The sequence below is a fragment of the Pteronotus mesoamericanus genome, unplaced genomic scaffold (genome assembly GCF_021234165.1).
Source record: "Pteronotus mesoamericanus isolate MK-2021 breed Mesoamerican mustached bat unplaced genomic scaffold, CSHL_Meso_final contig_26, whole genome shotgun sequence".
NCBI lineage: Eukaryota > Metazoa > Chordata > Mammalia > Chiroptera > Mormoopidae > Pteronotus > Pteronotus mesoamericanus.
The window spans coordinates 13,042,493-13,061,555 of NW_026555109.1; the positions used below are offsets into that span (position 1 = coordinate 13,042,493).

General features: G+C 41.8%; 1 protein-coding gene across 1 annotated transcript in view; it reads left to right on the forward strand.

The window, feature by feature from the left end:
• LOC129071178 (probable cysteine--tRNA ligase, mitochondrial) overlaps window positions 1–19,063 on the forward strand; it is a 44,404-nt gene that overhangs the window by 11,906 nt on the left and 13,435 nt on the right. Inside the window, 6 exon segments of the mRNA XM_054574322.1 lie at window positions 4,629–4,700; window positions 4,825–4,930; window positions 7,534–7,617; window positions 8,576–8,705; window positions 12,699–12,832; window positions 15,629–15,696. Coding sequence (XP_054430297.1) covers window positions 4,629–4,700; window positions 4,825–4,930; window positions 7,534–7,617; window positions 8,576–8,705; window positions 12,699–12,832; window positions 15,629–15,696 — 594 coding nt within the window.

Below are 19,063 nucleotides of genomic sequence, written 5' to 3' on the forward strand. Positions count from 1 at the left end.
GACTGCATTTCTGAAGTTATTCAGAAGGTTTCACAGACACCAGTAGGGGGCATTGATTGTTACTTTAAAATTTTTTTTCTATAACACTCAGAATATGAAAATTTGGTAAAATGCGTTTAAAGATCCTAAATATAAAGAGTGCTTAATTTTTGACACCTGAAAATTTCCATATTTATTACATGGCAAAATGCTAATATGGCATTGAATAGGTTTTTTTTGTTCTCAAAAAAGTAACTTTAAGATGGTAAACCATGTATCTGAAACACATGGCTATGAAAACACCTGCTTGTTTTTTAATATCTAGCAAAAAGGCTATTCTTATTATCTAATATGAGCTTTTTTAATGATGGCGATATCCTTCATGCCATCTGCTCCAACACTTGCTTTTAAAATATTTTAAATTACAATATTATACTTTTCTTAATCATTCCCTTGACTTTAATTTTGGGTGCAGTTATATAGTTTGTAAGGGATAAAAACTGCTAGAGGATTTTGGCAATAAGAATTAAGAGCCATGGGATATTTGCCCAGCCACACTTTGTGTTAAGAAAAATCCTGATGAACATGTTTAAGCAGTTCAAGCCAAAGTTATTATTTTTGTGCTTCAAAACACCGGCCTCCATTGCCCTTCTTTCCAGGAGGAGGGCTGGACACTCAGTCTGAGAGCTGACAGACCGACCAGCAGGGTCTCCTGCCAGGGAGGCAGCTGGCTTGAAATGGCGTATGATGATAAGGGAGAGCTGGGCCATGATCCGAATGCACAAGGACGAGGACTCCATTTCAGCACCTGTGTCCTCCTATAGTTTGTTTTCTGGAAAGTGAAAGAGAGCAGCTATGTTCAGCTGCTTAAAAATTACATTTAAATGTTTTACTTTTAGAATATGGTTCTCCCCCGCCCCGCCCAAGGCCAGCAACAGGTGGTACCCCTCGTCGAATTCATGGTCACTCATAGACGTTTCTGAACCCTGTCCTCTAGGGTTGTGCCATGTGAGCTAGAGAAGTCCCATGTGTTACTTGTTCAGGCCATGTTACACTTGATAAGTCACTTAAAACAGTGTGTGTCCGTACCATCCTCCCCCTTCTCCAACTAGACAAATAGATTCTAAAGTTCAGATGGGAGAGCAAAAAAACAAGAAAAGCGAGGAAAAGCCTGTAAAAGAAGAGTATTGAAAAGGGAGTAGTCCTACCAAACATTAAAATGTATTTTAAAAGCCATAGACAACTTCTTGTTTTCACACCCTCTTTTCCTTTTTTCGGGGAACAGCTTTATTGAGGTAGAACAGACCCGCTATCGCCAGCATGTAGTGCACACGAGGTGTACAGCATGATAACACTTGCACACCTCGGAACCCACCGCCAGTGTTGAGATGGTGAATATCTCCGTCCGTCGCCCCCGAGGGTTTCCTCTGTCCCTCGCCACCTCTCCCTCCTGCCTTCCCTGCCACCCTGTCCCTGAACATTCACCGATCTGCTTTCTGTCTCTGCGAAGATTGTGAAATTAAATGCTCCTGTAAAGATAGATACATGAATAGACAGATAATGGAACACACTAGAAAGTCCAGAACTAGGTAAATAATGGAAATTTGTTTTGTAATAAAGATGATATTTCAGATCAGTGGGGAACAGATGAATTATTCAGTGAAAAGTATTGACAGTTGGGTTACCATCTGGGGAAAAAAATAACCGAAGTTGGATATATGCCTCCCAACCAAATTCAAGGAAGATCAGAGATTTAATGTAAAAAGAAGTGAAACCACAAATTACTAAAAAACCTTGGGGCACTTTTTGTAGCCTCATATTGGAGAAGGCTTTCCTAAATTTGTTTTTAAACCCAGAAGCCATTTGTGGGAAAAGGTTGAGAAATAGAAAAGATTGCTAACTATTAAAATAAAATTTTCTACATGCCAAAAAGTTTAAAGACTGAAAAAAAAATTGAAATTCATATCAGAGATAAAAGGTTACTTTCTTTTATATAAAAATACTTTCTACAAATCAATAAGAAAAGACCTACAACTCACTAGAAACATAGGTGGGTGTGAGTAATTACGAATCATTTAATACAAATAGTTTGTAAACATGTGAGATGTTCAAGCTCACTCAAAAATAAGAGAAGTACAAATTACAATAAAATTACAATGAGAAAGCATTTTTTAGCCTTCATGTTGGTTAAATCTGGAAGCTTGCTGGCACCATGCGGGTTAGGGTGTGGGAAAGAGAGACCTGCGTGCATTGCAGGTCAGGTTCAAATTGGTACACCTTCCACAGAAGGAAGCTGGCAGGAGTTAGCAAACACTTTCTGTGGTTTTACATGTAGGATTTGCCCCTATGGGAAGTGATGTGTGTGTAGCCATGCGTGTCTCAGTAAAAGGTGGGAGCATAATTGAAGAGGACTGGTGAATAAATAGTTCACGAAACGTCTGGGGTGGAGTGCCGACGGCCTCTGGAAGGAAGGTGGTGGCTCATTGCGCTCTGTGTGGACAGCACTGGAACACTGTTGTTACAGAAGGAGGCCGGGTGTAGGCCAAGTGTGGGAGGTGCTACATTTCAAGAAGAAGATGCAAATATGGGTATGACCATGGTCTTGCTCCTGCGATAACTGGGGGCAGTGTTTGTCTTCTGGGAGGGAGGCCAGTCCTGGGCACCCTCCATGCCGTTCATGTTCCCTGGGAGTGAGTTTCCTATGCAGAAAATAAAAACTGCAGGCAATTAAATGCAAGCTGACCATTACCAAAATTGCATGGTATTTGAAGTTTCTAAAGTGAAAGATAATATTGAATTTTTAGCTTTTTTGGTTTTTTGGTCTTCTGTCCTCCGGATATATGTAAGTAAACTGATTTCTTTCTCAGGAGGTCAGCTTTGCTACAAAGCTATCCCACAGGAAAAGGACTAATATGTACTGAACACCAACTATGTCTGGGTGCTAGGTGTTTTGTCTCTTCAACAGAGATATTAATGTAGTTTTTTTTCCACTCACAGCGTTGACTTTCTCTCTGCACACTGACTCCTCATAGCAATCTGAGGATTATTAGTGGGGATTATCTTCGTGTTGCAAAGAAAGCCTAAGGCACAGAGGTTTAATGTTGCCCAAGACCACACAGCCAAAAAGACGCTGGGGCAGCAACACTTTGTTCGCTAGATTTCTTTCTTCAGTAAATGTTCATTGGTCACAGTTTCTAGGATGATTGCTACTTTAGGGCCCCGAGCTAGGAAGATGGTGATTTCAAGGTATTGTTTCCCTTGAGAAAGTTTCTAATATTCTGGAGCTGAAATTTCTTCGTCATAACATGGGAGCTCTATTTCTCAAGGTTGGGGAGGAGCAGGGAAGAGGAGGACCCAGCACGAAGCAGATGCTACAGATGCTGGTTGAGTTCCAGTGGCTCCCAGGTCACTTCACAGGCTCAACAATTAGGAAGCTGGGCTTAGTTTTACAGCTTCACAGTGTGTCATACCCCTGTCCTGGGAGTGTTTTTTCACAAGAAAGTAAGGAAGACTTTTGTAAGTCAGTTTTGTCTGCCAGCCCCCTCTAGATCTGGGGCTCCACGTACATGCCCCCATTATGCCCCCATATGTTCAGAATTCAGTGTCCATTTGTGGCAGGGTATTGCCCATCCCCAGAGCCCAGCATGGCCCTGTGGGCTTGAACACACGTCACAATCGCTATGTTCATGTGCTGTATGGCTTTCAGATGTTACTTAGACATTTCCTCTGTAATGTATTTTTGACTTGATTACTTTTACATCCTGAGGGCTAAGATACAGAACAGGAACTCAATCTCCTGGTTATTATGTGAAATAGATTGATCTGGCTTGCCACTGTTCTAGAAAAACAGGTTTTTTGGAAAACCATTTTTTTTTTAATTTATTGATTTTGAGAGAGAGAGAGAGGAAGGGAGAGAGAGAGAGAGAAACATTGATTTGTTGTTCGACTTATTTATGCATTCATTGTTTGATTCCTGTATGTGCTCTGACTGGGGATAGGACCAGCAACCTTGGCAGAGCACATATTGGGATGATGCTCGAACCAGCAGAGCTGCCCAGCCAGGGTTAAAACAGAAGCTTTTTTTGTATGTTTTAGTTTTTGTTTTGAGTTATATAGTGGAAATCATGATATTGTTTATTTCTTTTTTCTCTCTAACCAAAAAACAGGATCAACAAACCTTTTTGACTAGCTAAGCTACTAGAATAAGTTGTCTACCTAAAATTAAATGCCCTGTGTGTCAGGGAAGGCGGGGGGTGGGGGGAGCTTCAGCTATCTTTTTAAAAAATTTAACCTTTACTGTATTTTTTTCCATTACAATTTAGTCCCCTTTACCCCCTCCTCCCCAGCAATCACCACACTGTTGTCCATGAGTCCTTTTTCCTTTTTGCTCCATCCGTCCACCCCCGACCTCCCCTCCAAGCTGTTGTCCCGCTCTTCGCTTGTAAGTCTGTCCCCATTTTCCTTGTTAGTTCGTTTGTTCATCACATTCCACCAAATGCCCTTTTCTGCGAGCAGGCGTGCCCAACTGAGGCCAAGCCACGACGAGGCCACGTGGCCCAGCCCTCCCACGTGGGAGCCAGTGGTGCCTCTGTGCGGTTCTGCTGTGAATACTCCAGGTTTCCTAATAGGCTCACCTAATCTTTTTGCAGATGAAGATATCACCTACTGCTCTTGCCAATCTTTATGAAGAAGATTTTAAACAAGATATGGCAGCCTTGAAGGTAAAGTAGGGTGTTGTCGATTCTTCTTGCCATAAAGAAAGAAGCTTGAACAATGGAAGGCAGTTGCGTCTGACTTACACTTTTGAACTTTGGAAACAGCCATCTCTCTTTTTCTTTCTTTCAGGTTCTCCCACCCACAGTGTACTTGAGGGTAACTGAAAATATTCCTCAGATCATTTCTTTCATTGAAAGAATAATTGCTAATGGGCATGCTTATTCAACCGCAAAAGGTGGGAGTTATGTAATAAAAACTGATTGTTGAGTAATACTGATAGGACTGAAAAACTGGACACATATTTATAAGTTGTCAGAATGTGCTGAATGATTTACTGTCTTTCTCAATGTGATTCCTACAGTGAAAATATTGTGAGGTTTTCCTACGGATATTGTCTTTGTAAAAAACGGTTATACCTATTCATTTAAAAAATATTTACCACAGTCAAAGGAAGAGATGACCATCTGGAGAGCTCGTCTAGATAAGGTCAATATGGCATAATCCTAACACTTGTTGGCTTTAGATGGTAGCTGTGCAAGTATTCTTTGAGTCTTCTCTCAACTTTGTTTATAATTTTTCATAACAAAAAGCTGGGGACAATGGCAGTGCCCCTGGAGGCCCGCTCCCGTGTTAAAGACTGGCCCTCAGACAGTCATCTCCGTGGATGGGCATGCTGTGTTTGAGGGACCAGTGAAAGAAAGCTGTGGACACCATGACACTGCAGACGCTTGACACTGCAACACACCTCTCCGAATAAAAGACATTGCCATTGTCAGACCTGAGACCCTGGACAGGTGCCTGATGGCATCCCATGTCCTCCGCATAGTCACATTTACCCTGTTGTTTCCCACCTTCCCTCACCCTCATTTAACTCAGGCCACTCACTGCACATGGTTGTGTCTCTTTCATCTCTTTAAGACAGTCCCCACTTGGTTCCCTCATTGTGGACTTGTTGAAGAGACTGACCAGGCCAGTTGTTTAAGGAAAACCCTGTCTTTTGGATCTGCATGATCACTTCCGTCTGGTGGAGCTTAGCTGCTGTAGGAGCTGCTCCCTTTCATTTGGTGGCCTCAGGGAAAGACTGGCATCCTGGTGCTTCGCTGCTTCAATGATGCGGCACTGTTTTCAGCTGAACCTCCTCCTTTCCAGTTATTCTTCCCAAATCTAAACCTGGCCTTCCCGCAAACCCTGACCAAAGCTTTCTCTCTCCCAGGGAGTTTTCGTTACTATCCAAAGCTGCAAGTGAACTCACCCTCTCAGCTTTGAGATCTGTACAGCAGCATATGATTGGTCACAGCTTCAGCTTACTCTTAATGTATTCACATTCTGTCAGTTCTTGGACCAGAAAAACCTTTTGCTCTTAGTGAATAACCCATTAGAGTACCTAGCCCAGGGTTGTGATTATTCAGGCACCACAAGGCTTGTTGCAAGTTAGTAACAAAGTACAAAGCATGGTAATGGAGACAATTTATAGGGATTATTGGACTGTAAACACCTTTCTTTCATGGTCCTACTTGAGAGCTTAAGACACAAGTGAGGGGCCCTCTGGTCCCTGGAAACATATCACCTTTCTCAGTAGTTTATGCATGCGGAAGGACTTGCAATCTTTTACTTTCTCTTACTTGCTATATTTAGATTTTGTTTCCAAGAAAAACTTGTTTTAAAGGACTTAGGTGACTGAACTGGAATTGGCTCCAGGAATACAGGAGTTGTTTTCCTGCTGCCGTGTAACTTGAAATAAGATACATAACCCAGATGAACTGATTCATGTTCATGAGGTCCTTAGAGATTCTCATCCACACATGCTTTAGGAACAAACATTATTTATTACTGTGCTTTATTGGAAAAGTTTAATAATGATAACAAATATAATTAATTTAAAGTACATTTAATTTACTGAAACTCCACTAATTTGGACTTTGTGACAGTTTCACAAAGCTTGGTTGTAATTTGATCTTTGAACTATTTGTGGAGAAACAATTCGTTCAGCAAATTGATACCATAAACACAGGTATGGGAAACTGTTTCTTACATTAAAGGGAGTGGTTTCTTTCTCTTTTAAAGCATTTTCAAGTGTTGTTTACATTCTAACTTACCCCAAAGTACTTCTCCCACTTTCCCCAGTGTGTCCCAGCTTGTAGTAAGTGCCGAGTGCAGAGGAAGGACTCTGAGGGGACAGGCAAAACCGAGTCGTCTGGGGTCACTGTGTCCGAGCAGTTGCTGCAGCTCGGCGCCATCTTCTTGCCAGAGCCCCAGCTCTGACACCGCCTCCCCTGCGCTGCCTCTTTGTACTTGAGAGTTGTAAGTGGCGAGGGCTGGCTGGTCCTGGCTCTGCAGTGGCATCGTGGCGAAGGTCATCTTGCACCCTCGGTCTAAAAACATGGACCACATGCATCTCTGTGAAAGGACGCCACAGGAATGCTTGAGTGTGGAGATGTTCGTAACCTAAGGAAAAAAGAGTCTTGGAGGATATCTGGTTAGGAAAGGGTTTCTTTGTTGATTGGCTGTAACATGAAGCCCAGAGCTGAATGCAGGCCAATGATAACACTCACTTTTCCTTTTCCTTGTTAAAAAGAATTGCCTCAACATTTGACACAGAACTCACCCTCGTGTTTTCACTTTTATGTCCAGACATTTGTGATGTGTCCAGTTACATGCTTTTAAAAAAGAGTGCTGGTGGTGTTACTTCTGATGTTAAAATACAGTAATGGGGGCCACATGAAGGCCAGATGTCATGTTCTATGTTTAAATTCCAATTACTTGTTAGCTGTTAAGCTTTTATAAATGCTGATATTTAAGACTGAGAAATGGTGACTCATAATTACCTTTATAAAACAGGCAACGTCTACTTTGATCTGCAGTCACGAGGAGACAAGTACGGCAAGCTCGTTGGTGCGGCTCCTGGTCCTGTGGCAGAGCCAGGTGGGTCGACCCTCGGCCTCCCTTCTTGGGCTCTGCAGGTGAAGCGCGGCCTTGGCTCCTGCTTTCCCAGTGCGCAGCTGAGACCCCCCCCCCCCCCCCCAGAGGCAGTGATGGACCCAGACAGTTAATCACAGCTGTGTTTTATTGTTAATTCCATTTTTTCAAATAGGGAAAACTTGTAGAGTATAAAGGTCACATAGCATGTGACACGTATCCTCCCCACTTCTGACTGGTCCTCCCGCTCTTCTCCCGGGAGACAGCACCTTTGTCCATTCTCTTGGCTCCTTTCAGAGATATGAAACATGCATTTAAGGTTTCTTCATGTCTTTTCAAGGTTTGATAGCTCATTTCTTTTTGGCACCAAATACTATTCCATTATCTGATGTATCACAGTTTATCCATTCACTGACTGAAGGAGATCTTGTTTGCTTCCAAGTTTTGGAACTTAAAGAGAGCCCAGTACCGGCTCATTGTACGACCTTTGACAATAACCAAACCTTTCTCTTCTGAGTCTCTTTATTCTTTGAACATGATTGGTATTCTGGTAATTTTCCTTTTTGGTCTCTCTTTTTTCTTTTGAAAAGTTACTCAAATTCAGTAACTGACAAATACAGCTTTCTCACAACACAGACTAAGGAAGAATGAAAGTGCTCAGTTCGGTACAGTACTCACAGAGAAACATTATGTGTGTATTGGAAATCTCAGTTCAGTCCTTATTCAAATTATTGAAACTGGCCTCACCATTGATAGACCTCATACTCCTGGCGTATATTAGATAAAAAGTATTTAGTAGTCATTCTAGCCATCACGTGGGGAAGGAAAAACATATGAGTGAGAAATGTGAGGTTACTTATAAGAAGGAACAGAATCTTTGGGGAGTGCTTTAATTTTGTGAGATTTTGGTTTGGTTTGTTCATTCTAGGTTCTCCCCCTTTGATCAACAGTTTGTTATTGGCAGGTGATTCTGACAAGCGGCATGCCAACGACTTTGCCCTGTGGAAGGCAGCTAAGCCCCAGGAGATGTTTTGGGCCTCTCCTTGGGGAAATGGAAGACCTGGCTGGCATATTGAATGTTCTACCATCTCAAGGTAAGGGTTTCCCCGGATTCTTCTTAAGTTTGTGATGTGAAAGCTCCAGGAATGCCTGACTTGGTCAGCAGAGGGCGCAGATGGGGCAAGTTCAGTCTGCACCAATGCAATACAAAGTGGAGGTAGTTTGGAAAGAAAGCTTAGTGCTCAGTTGAGACTGGCTGTAAGAAGGCAAACAAGCCCCGGCTTGTGGCTTGGTTGGTGGGAGCATGGTCCTGGACCCCTGAGGGTTGTGGTGTTTGATTCCTGATGGGGGCACTTGCCTGGGTGGCAGGTTCAGTCCCTGGTTGGGGTGTGAATAGGGAGTGGCTGTTAGATGTTTCTCTCTCTAAAATCAATAAACATATTTAAAAGGGGTAGGGGTGACAAAACATGGTATGTTTATCTTTCTTTTTAGTAGGAAAGCCTGCTTTATGAGTTACTGCACTTTGCTGTGTATAATGCACACTCTTTTGCCCAAATTTTTGAGGGAAAAATAAGGATGTGCGTTATATATGGATAGTACATGAAATACCTTGTATCTGTTCTTGTGTTTTGTAATTATTTGTTACATAAAATTTCGTGTACTGTAATATGTTCAAGAATAAATGCTAACATTCCTTTATAATGCAAAAAATGTGTATCTAAATAAAATAAAACACTGAATTAAATAATTAAAAGATTTTTCTCTTGAAAGTTTGGGCCAAAAACATGGGTGCGCATTATACACAGTGAATTATACACAGCAAATTATGGTTGTTTTTGATTTCCCATCACCTACAGGCCAGTCACAGGTTGCCTTTATCTCTGCCGAGGTGGGTTTAGGGAACACCAACCCCGCTGCTGAGAGCCTGGGTGAGGGCAGAGCCCCTCAAGGATAGGAGACTGAACGCCCCGCCTTTTTCTCACTGCCTCCGTCCACATACCCTTACCCCCGAACCTGGATCGGAGTCCACTGAGCATCAGCCCCGTTTTCCACCTGGCTGGCTCCTCAGCCTTCCACCTGCCCTTTCCACCAGCCCTCACCCTGGCACACCACGCTCAGGATGCTTCTGCCGTGGGAATCTCCAGAAACACAGGTCGTCCTCTGACCCTGATCCCCCCCAGCAACCCTCTTTTTTGTTTGCTTCTCTTGTTGCCATCTACATGTGACCTGCTAGTGCCTGGCTTTCAACCCAGGTGTCCCCCACTGACCCTGATCTCCTGAAGTCACCAGTGACCAGGTCAGTGACAGGCAGCCTGGTGCCCCTGCTTTCCCCTTGGCCTCTGTGAAACAACTCTCTTCTGATTGTGGTGTCTCTGCTGGGGCTTCATCCACCTTCTGCTTGACCTCCTCTGCAGACTGTCGCTTTGGCACTCCCCTTGGTTCTGCCCGTGGCCAGATGCACGCCTGCCACCAACCCCCCGCCCCCGTGCGTGCGCGCGCGGGGTGTGTGTCTGTGTGTGTGTGTGTCTGTGTGTGTGTGTGTCTGTGTGTGTGTGTGTCTGTGTCCTCTGCACTGCTGTCCTCTTCTGTCTCTTCTCACTTAGCAGTTTCTCCCGGGAATTCCCTTTTGTCAGTTTTCCGAGCTCTTCATCATTCGTCTCCTGGCTCCGTGGTGCTGCACTGTGTGGCATAACCGTTGCTCCCGTAGCCAGTACCCAAAGGAGGAGCATTTAGATGTCCCCAGTATTTTGCTCTTACAAATACCTTGTGTATGTATTTCTTGTTTGTGAGGGTAAGGAGTTTTTAAGTATCATATTAACTCAGATTTTGATATATTTGATGTGTTTCAGTTCATTGCAGATATTTATTATAGTACTTTTTCTTTTTCAGTGGAGTTATAATGTTTTTAAAATTAGAAACAAAGAAAGTATGCTTAAGGTAAACATTTCAAACTACTAGCTACACCAGAAATTTTCAGATCACCCAACCCAATCTACCCTCGAATTATTGTATGTGGTGCTGTTTTCTGGCTGGGTATAAATGTAGGTATTAGCAGGGGCAATAACCTCCTATCAGAGCACTCTGTCCCATGCACTGGCCCCACACTGGCTGCATTTTCAGCCCCACATAGACGTACGCCATTCTTCCAGGTAGAAGAGCCTCGTCCTCCATGCTCTGTCCACCCAAATTGCGTTCATTCTGGTTAAGATCCAGAAGGCCTTCTCCCTCTCCACCACGTCTCCCGCTGCTGCCCTCACCTCTGATGATTTCTACGTGGCCCGTCTAGAAACGCGTCTAAATTCCTGACACATCAAACTCTGTGTTACTATGAAGCATGAGTCCAGCTGTGCATTAAAATCAAACAAGCAACTGTATGCAGCTCTCAGTCATGCATGAATACATAACCACTTATATGTATTTATAAATTGTTTAACGGCATGTGGGAATACATTGGATTGTTAATAAAAATATATTTAATTTTAGATTCAATTAGTTACTTTAAAGCAGATCTAATTTCAAATCTAATGTTACCATTAAATATTTTATTTTGTTGAAATATAAATAATGAAAATAGACTTTTATTCCTCCTCAGCTTTCTCTTATTTTAAAATAGGTCTAATGTGCAGACAAGAATAGGGACTAATAAAATGAACCCTGTGGACCCACAGTCTAACTTTATTAAATCTTAACATCACCATATCTGCTTCAGAGCCTTGTAAAAATGAATCACTCATTACAAATGAGGCCCCTTATACTTTCCTGCCCAGTCCCAGTCCCTCCCACCTCATACTTTTCTTCATAGCATTTGAATTTCAAGGACTGTAAGAGATTCCCTGAAACCCATCACTAAGAATGTGCAGTGACAGAACCCACTCAGCCACAGTGTGACTATCACCACTTAGCTACAGTGTGACTGGTACCTGTGTGGGTTTTCCAGGAGCCAGAGGGCCAGTGCAAGAGTCAGCCTTCAGCAGAAGGGACCTCAGCACTTTTGAAAATGTCTCTTTTGAACCACTTTTAGAAAATTCACTGTGGTCTGCTTGGCAGCCTCGCTATCTGCTGGGGGAGGTGGCCTCATCACCCGAGCCCCACAAACCAGGATTTCCAGTGTGCTGATTGTTGCATTTTTAATAGATTTTCACATTTTTAAAAATTTTATTTATTTTTTCTTTAGAGAGGGGAAGAGAGGGAGAGAAACATCAGTGTCGGACATTGATCAGTTGCCTCTTGCACACCCTCACCGGGAAACCTGGCGCGCAACCCAGGCATGTGCCCTGACTGGGAATCAAACCAGTGACCTTTCAGTTCATAGGCCGGCACTCATTCCACTGAGCCACACCAGCCAGGGCAGATTTTTGCATTTTTAATATCTTCCAAAGCAGCTGCTAGTGAACCTGGATTGTTCACACTACTATGGGTTGTTTTCACAGGTGCTTTGGTGAGAGTTGCACAGGCTTTGAGTGGTTTGGCCAGCTTCAATGTCCCCATCAGTCCGCTGAGTTATAGTGTGCAGTTGTGCAGGACATGAGGTTTTCCAGGATGTATAGCATAGTGTTATAGCAGAAATGTCGACAGCTGAAGTGCAATAATTTGAACTCTATTAATGTGTTTTTCAAATATGAGCATTTAATAGTTAAATTTTCAAAAGTCACATTAAAAATTCTCTTGATTTTATAGTTGTCTCTCTTGTTAAAGTTGGAAATCCACTAAATTTTTCCTATTGAAAGTAAGAAAAGGTAATTTTGTTTTTAAAAACCATAGTAATTAGTTACTTTACATATATCCAAACTGTATATCTGGAGCAAAGAGAATTAAATTTTTTTACTAGGAAGGAAAGCTATGAATTAGGAATTTTATGAATTAAGTGTCTTTAGTAGGAGAAAAATCTGTGGATGAAGGAGTTAAGAAGTAAAAACAGAATTTTAGTTTTTGTTTGCATCAGTTAAATTTTCACACGTATTGATTTAAAACTGGGATCCATTTAATTTATTCATTGCCCAAAAACTGGAAGGATTGAATATAAGATGTGGTTTGGAGAAACACGTTGTTTGATTGAATTATTCATGGCTTTGTGCTGTGTCTTGCAGTTTGGTGTTTGGAAGTCAACTGGATATCCATTCGGGTGGGATAGACCTAGCATTTCCGCATCATGAAAATGAGATCGCACAGTGTGAGGTCTTCCATCAGTGCCAGCAATGGGGGAATTATTTTCTACATTCTGGTAAGTAATGATTGTACATTAATTTGTATTATTTCAGTTCTGTCAATTTCATCTTTTATTGGCAAAACAGCTACATTTGGAAATACATAGATTAGCTAAAATATGCCAAGAAATAGAGTTTCCTCCTAAACCGTTTTTGAATTTCAGTCAGTTGGATACAAACTTCTTTGGATGGGAATGAGTCTACCTTTATGGAACTGAAATATGAATGACGAGAATATGGAAAATGTTTTACAGTGCTGTTGTATATAAGTTTCTTTCTAATAAAACTATTAAGGAAGTTCAAATAGTATAATGTGAACATTGTTATGAATATGCCAATTTTACGATATAATATTGTTGCCATATATATTTGTCATCCTGTAATACCATTGCCTCTCATTTTACTATTCAAAAAATGTAGTTGGTTAACACCAGCCATCTGTTCTCAGAAGTACATCCTGGAACCAGCAACATCCTTGAGCATAGCAATTTTGGAATTTCCTTTGATGCATGGGATGATTCCTATGTCCAGATTTTGACAAAGGTCATGGGGCAATGACAGACTGGTTTTATTACCTTTTCAGAAGGGACAGCTAAGGTATTTGGGGTGAAGAAAGATAGAGGGTGTTTGGTAGCTATAGGGTTGGGAGATGCAGATAATCAACATATAAAACATAGTGCATTAGCAAATACTACTTCTTTAAGCCCTGGAATGAAGGAACTTGGGTTTTTCCAGTGAATAATGTTAAATGCAGAGACACTCCAGTTTTATAATATGCAGGAGGCTGCTCGCAGTCTGGAGGAAAGGCTCACGTGGCCTCCCCTTCATGGCCGTGGACTGATGCCGCTGCCTGCCCGGAAGCGCACTTACTGCGGTGCCTCCTCTGCTCTAGAGTCATTCCCACCCTCACTCTGTGCTCTTGGGGTGCCCCACCCCAGGAGCAAGCATCTCCCTCTGCAATGACCAGTTCCTTTCTGTACTGCCTTCAGGTAGCCTGAAAAGAAACAAAACTGGCTGAAATGCTCTGTAAGGCATGTGCGCTGTTTGTTACCAAGTATTCCACTTCATTTCCCTGGAGAGAACTCAGCAGTGGCCAAAATCCACTGTATTTCTGCCAACAATGTGCCTTGCTGGGCAGATTCCCTAAATAGAAGGGCAAAAGCCTGACGATCCTGGTTCAGATTTTTACTTCCACCATATTTACTCGCTGGGAAGTTAGGGCTTCACCAGTTAATGCTCTTGATGAACTGATGATGTGCTGTGAACACCGTGAAATGCAGGGTGCCCTTCAGTGACTTGTGGATCTAGGGATCAAAAAGGTAACTCAACAGTACTAACACCCACACTTAATAATGAGATCTTTGGTCATAAAACAGTAGGCCTTGTTTACCTTTAAATGTGGGAATGGAAAAGGGGTTTTGTTGCTGTGTTTTATTATGACTTTTACCACCTGTTAAGGCATTTGACTCTTAATATTTCAAGTATACTATTCTATAATAGATCATCTATATATTGTATTGTGTTCTCATCATCCAAAGTCTAGTCTCTGTCACCATATATTTGACCCCCTTTACCCTCTTCATTCTTCTCATACTCCCCCTTTTCCTCTGGTAAACATCACACTGTTGTTGTCTGTCTATGAGATTGTTCATTCTCTGTTTTATACCCCACGTATGAGTGAAATCACATGGGTCTTGGCCTTTCCCATCACTTAGCTCACTTAGCATGGTACTGATCCTGATCCGTCCATGTTGTTGCAAATGGCAATGTTTTATCCTTTCTATGGCTAAGTCATATTTCATTGTATGTATGTACCACATCTTGTTTATCTGATCATCCATCGAAGGACACTTAGGTTTCCATGTCTTTATATTAATACATTTTTCTGAAGTAACGGATGGAAGATAGCGTTCACTAGTCAGGTGTGTCATTTTTCAGATATTGTCAGCTTTGAAAAATTGTAATTGTGCTTGTTGTATATGACATGTTATATAGTATTACATAGATATTTCTTTTTGGAAGACATATTTTAACCAGTTCTCAGAAAAATTGGTCTTGAAACCAATTGTTATGTTTAAAGTCATGTCAGAAAAAGCTGAAGATTTTTGTTAGGAAAGGAGGGGCCCTTCCTTTGAAGTGAGCCTTGTAAAAATACAGCCCAGGGAGAATTCCAGGCTTGTAATGGGAAGTTCCTAAGGTTTGGTTTTCCTCTGGTCTTTTGCGACATGGGGGTGAAATTTACCAAGGTAGAGATAAATCTGTGAAATCCATTAGCAACAGAAAATCGAATTCATCATGCAAGCCCTGCTCTGCAATTCTGAACATCTGTAAACAAGCTTTTATTGCCCAGTGCCTGGTTTGTAAAACCAGAGATTTGTCATTTCTTCAGGTGTTAAGTCAGTTAAATCGTTGTTCAGAGTTACAGATGAGGGGAAAGTGTGAACTGTTTCTGTGTCACAGTTCATCTGTTCTTGTCCAAGTTCAGAGTCCACAGTGATTCCTGTTCAGTGGCCACTGTGGGGCCGGGTGCACCTGACACCTCGAACTGGCACAGCCATGGGTTCCATCGTCCCGGAGGCTCCGCCTTGGGGTTTGGGGGGATCTTATATCCACATATACAGGGGTGTTTGCACATTGGAGAAGGCAGCATTTCCCATTTCCCTCGTGCTCCCGAGGCAGCTGCAGCCTACGTCCTGTGGCTCGGCCACGTGCTGGAGGAGCGCCCACTTCACCTTCTTCACCTCTACAGCTGGCACGGAGGAGTCCCTCTCTTTTCACCCAAATCAGAATGAATGATTTTGTTTTTGTTTCAGGACATTTGCATGTGAAAGGCAAAGAAGAAAAAATGTCCAAATCCCTGAAAAACTCCATCACTATTAAGGTAATGAGCTTTCTGTAGCGCCTGTGCTGCTGCCAGCTTGCTGAGCCTGCGTCAGAGACCCCACATCTCTGATTCCCTGCTTCCCTGGCTGCCCCTTCCCCAGGTCCCTAACGGGCTTCTCCTGCTTTGGAGTTTAAATTACTCTTCTTTTTTTTTGGTCTTAAAAGCACACAGGGGTATTTTTCTCTTTCCTGTTCTCTATTCTTGTGTGTCCCTCCACTGTTTTCTGTCAGCTTTTTTGTTGGACTTCTGCCTTCCTCGTTTGGCATTCCAAGGTTCACACCTTCTTCCCTCTTCCATTTATAACAGTTTAATATTTTGAATTATGTTGCCAGATTCCTCCCCCGCCCCCTTTTCACCCTGTCCCAACACGGCTCCCTCCTTATCTAGTGTAGCTTTGGGTTGGTTGGTTTGATCTTTGCTGCTTGCTGGTTTCTTAACCAGCCTGAAAAATGTGTTTGTGCTGTGGAAATGCAGACTGCCATGTGGATTTCCGTATGAATGGAAAATAAGCTCATTAATAGAACACTTAACAGTTTGATCTTCCTTTATCTTTGGGCCTATAATGCCAAATATAATTGACAAGGATAGTAATGAGACCTTCATCACCTAAATACCCAAACACTAAAGCTATTCCCACCAGATTTAGAATAAACCAAAATGGGAGTGCTCCTCACAAATAATCTTTATGTACTTTTCATAAATAGAAATGGCTAATATTATCTTATACAAACTTTGAAACATACAGAAGAATGAAAAGAAATACTTAAATACCATGCAGATTCAAGAGTTGTTACTATTTTTCCATATTTGCCGCTTTTTCTATGTCGGAGTGCTGACTGCATTTGTGATGTGTATATGTGTGTGTACACGTACACACACCTTTCGTTATTGCTGTTGAACAATTAGAAAAGACGTTCAGTCATCATGAATTCTCTTCTGCATGAAACTCCTAAAAATAAGGATGCTTTCCTATGTAGCCCAAATGCCTAAAAAATTAGCAATAATTTCTTAACATCATCAATTATCTAATCATTATTTCCATTTCTCCAGCTTTATTTTTTAACCAGGATCCAATCAAGGTTTACTTGTTGTATTTGAATGTTGTATCTTCTTAGGCTTTAAAAAAAATTTTTTTAATAGTGGTAAAAAACACGTAAGATAAAATTACTGTGTTAACCATTTTATGTGTGCAGTTTAGTGTTGGTAATTATGTTCACATTGTTGGGTAACAGATCTCCAGAGCTTTTTATCTTGCAAAACTGAAATCTACACCCATTGTAACATGTCCTCAATTCCCTCCTCCCCTCCCGCCCCCCGCCCCCGCGCCCCGCAACCACCATTCTGCTTTGTTTCCATGACTTTGGCTGCTCTAGGTACTTCATATAAGTGGGATCATACATTTGCCATTTTGTGACTGGCCTGTTTCCCTTCGCATAATGTCCTCAAGGTTCATCTGTGTTGCGGAGTCTAACAGGATTTCCTTGTTATTTAAAGCTGAACAGTATTCCACTGTTCTGTTTAGGCTTTTACTCTACAACTGTCTCTCTATTTTTATTTTCCCTGTGGCGTTGACTTTTTGCAGAAACCGGGCCATTTTTCTTGAACACCCACATTTTGGATTTGTCCCTTTCTTTGTGGCGTCGTTTAACTTGTTTTTCTATCTCCGGTAGTTCCTGTAACTGGAAGTGAGGGCTCCAGGCTGATTCAATTCAGGTTAAACCTGCTTGGGGGAAACACTCCCTGGAGGTGCTGTGTGCTGCACACTGCAGGCTTCGGCCACAGTTTGGGGCCCGCAGTCTTTGTGATGTTAAGGTTCACTGCTTGGCTAGGGGATGGTGATAACATCTCTCTGCTGTACACACGTTTATTTCTTTTTCATGAATATTAAGAACCTACAATATGTGTCAAGTCTGTGTCTTGTTCCCAACAGCCTTCTGCCCTGAAGTTTGAGCATCCTTTGGTGAGCTTCACATTTGTGCACATTTCATTGATTCTTGCAAAGTCGTACTTATTTCATTCTTTTGCTGCTTATACATTTACTACTCTTCTTCTTTAAAGAGGGGGTTTTGGTCTGTCTCTCTCTGTTTCTTTTCAGTATTCACTACCGAGTTAAGGATTTGTGTTTACTTTGTATGTCATCAACTCAGTCTTTATTCTTTTTGTGCTGAAATTATCCCAGATTTGGCTGGGGAGGGCTCCTGCATCCTGGGGGCATGTCTCACCTGAGTGCTTGATTTGGTTCACCTTTTGCATCCTGCCCAGACCTGCCATTCCTCCAGGGGCCTTGCTGCCTTTGTGGGGAAATGGAATTCTGACCCGGGGTCTGGGCACTCAGTGTGCTTTTTGCGGCTTGGTGACACTGTTTCTAGGCCTCCTCAGAGGACAGAGCTAAGGGAGGAAGCACACCTATGTCCATGAAGTAGATAGTTCAAGTTCATTTCAAAAATATCCAGATAAATGTAATATCACAGGGCCTTTTTGTTTTAGTTCTATTTCCCTCTTTTACTAAAAAGTCTCCTTACAATAACATCAATTTTATGCTTTGTCTTAAAATGAACACAAAATAAGTTTAAAAAATATAATACCAGTATTCCTGTTAAATAACTTTAAATATTAAAGTTAAGATTTCTTTGTAATTCTTTTTAAAGTAGCTTTATTGATACATAATTCACATACCAGAGAATTCACCTTTGTAAATGGTATGGTCTAATAGTTCTTTGTATATTCACCAAGTTGTACAACCTTTACACCTATCTAACTAAAGAACATTTTCATTACCCGAAAAAGACACTTGACACCTAACTGTCAGTTCTCATTTCCTGTCCCCCTCAAGCCCCTGGCGACCACAAGCCTCCTTTCCGTTTCTTCTGCCTGTTCTAGGCTTGGATTTCTTTTTACTCTTCGACTATATCCCTCACATGTGACAGGGTCAGAATACACACATGCAGTTCGAGTTTAATTATTTTCTCTGAGTGGCGTCCCCTTTGCTACACAGCAGGCTCATTTTTTCAATTTGTTTGTTTCCAGTTGGATGATATCTTCCTCTTTTGATTTACCTTATTCTTCAGGTACGTTTTGCCAGTGTTCAGTGGTCAACACTATGAAGAGAAGCTTAGACATTGAGTTTTCCTTGCACCCATTATATCCAGCTCTATAGTAACTATTAGGTTTGTTCCTGGGTTATCGTTTCAGTGTTTTCTTTTACAAAAATATGCCATCTGTATAGGAATTTTCTCCTCTTACACTGATGCTGTATATGGTATGTCCCGTAATGAATGCACCTGGCCCCTCCCGCCCGCAACAATGTAAGTAATGTTGTAATCTGATTGTAGAAGTAATGTATTTCATTGCAGAGAGTTTGAAA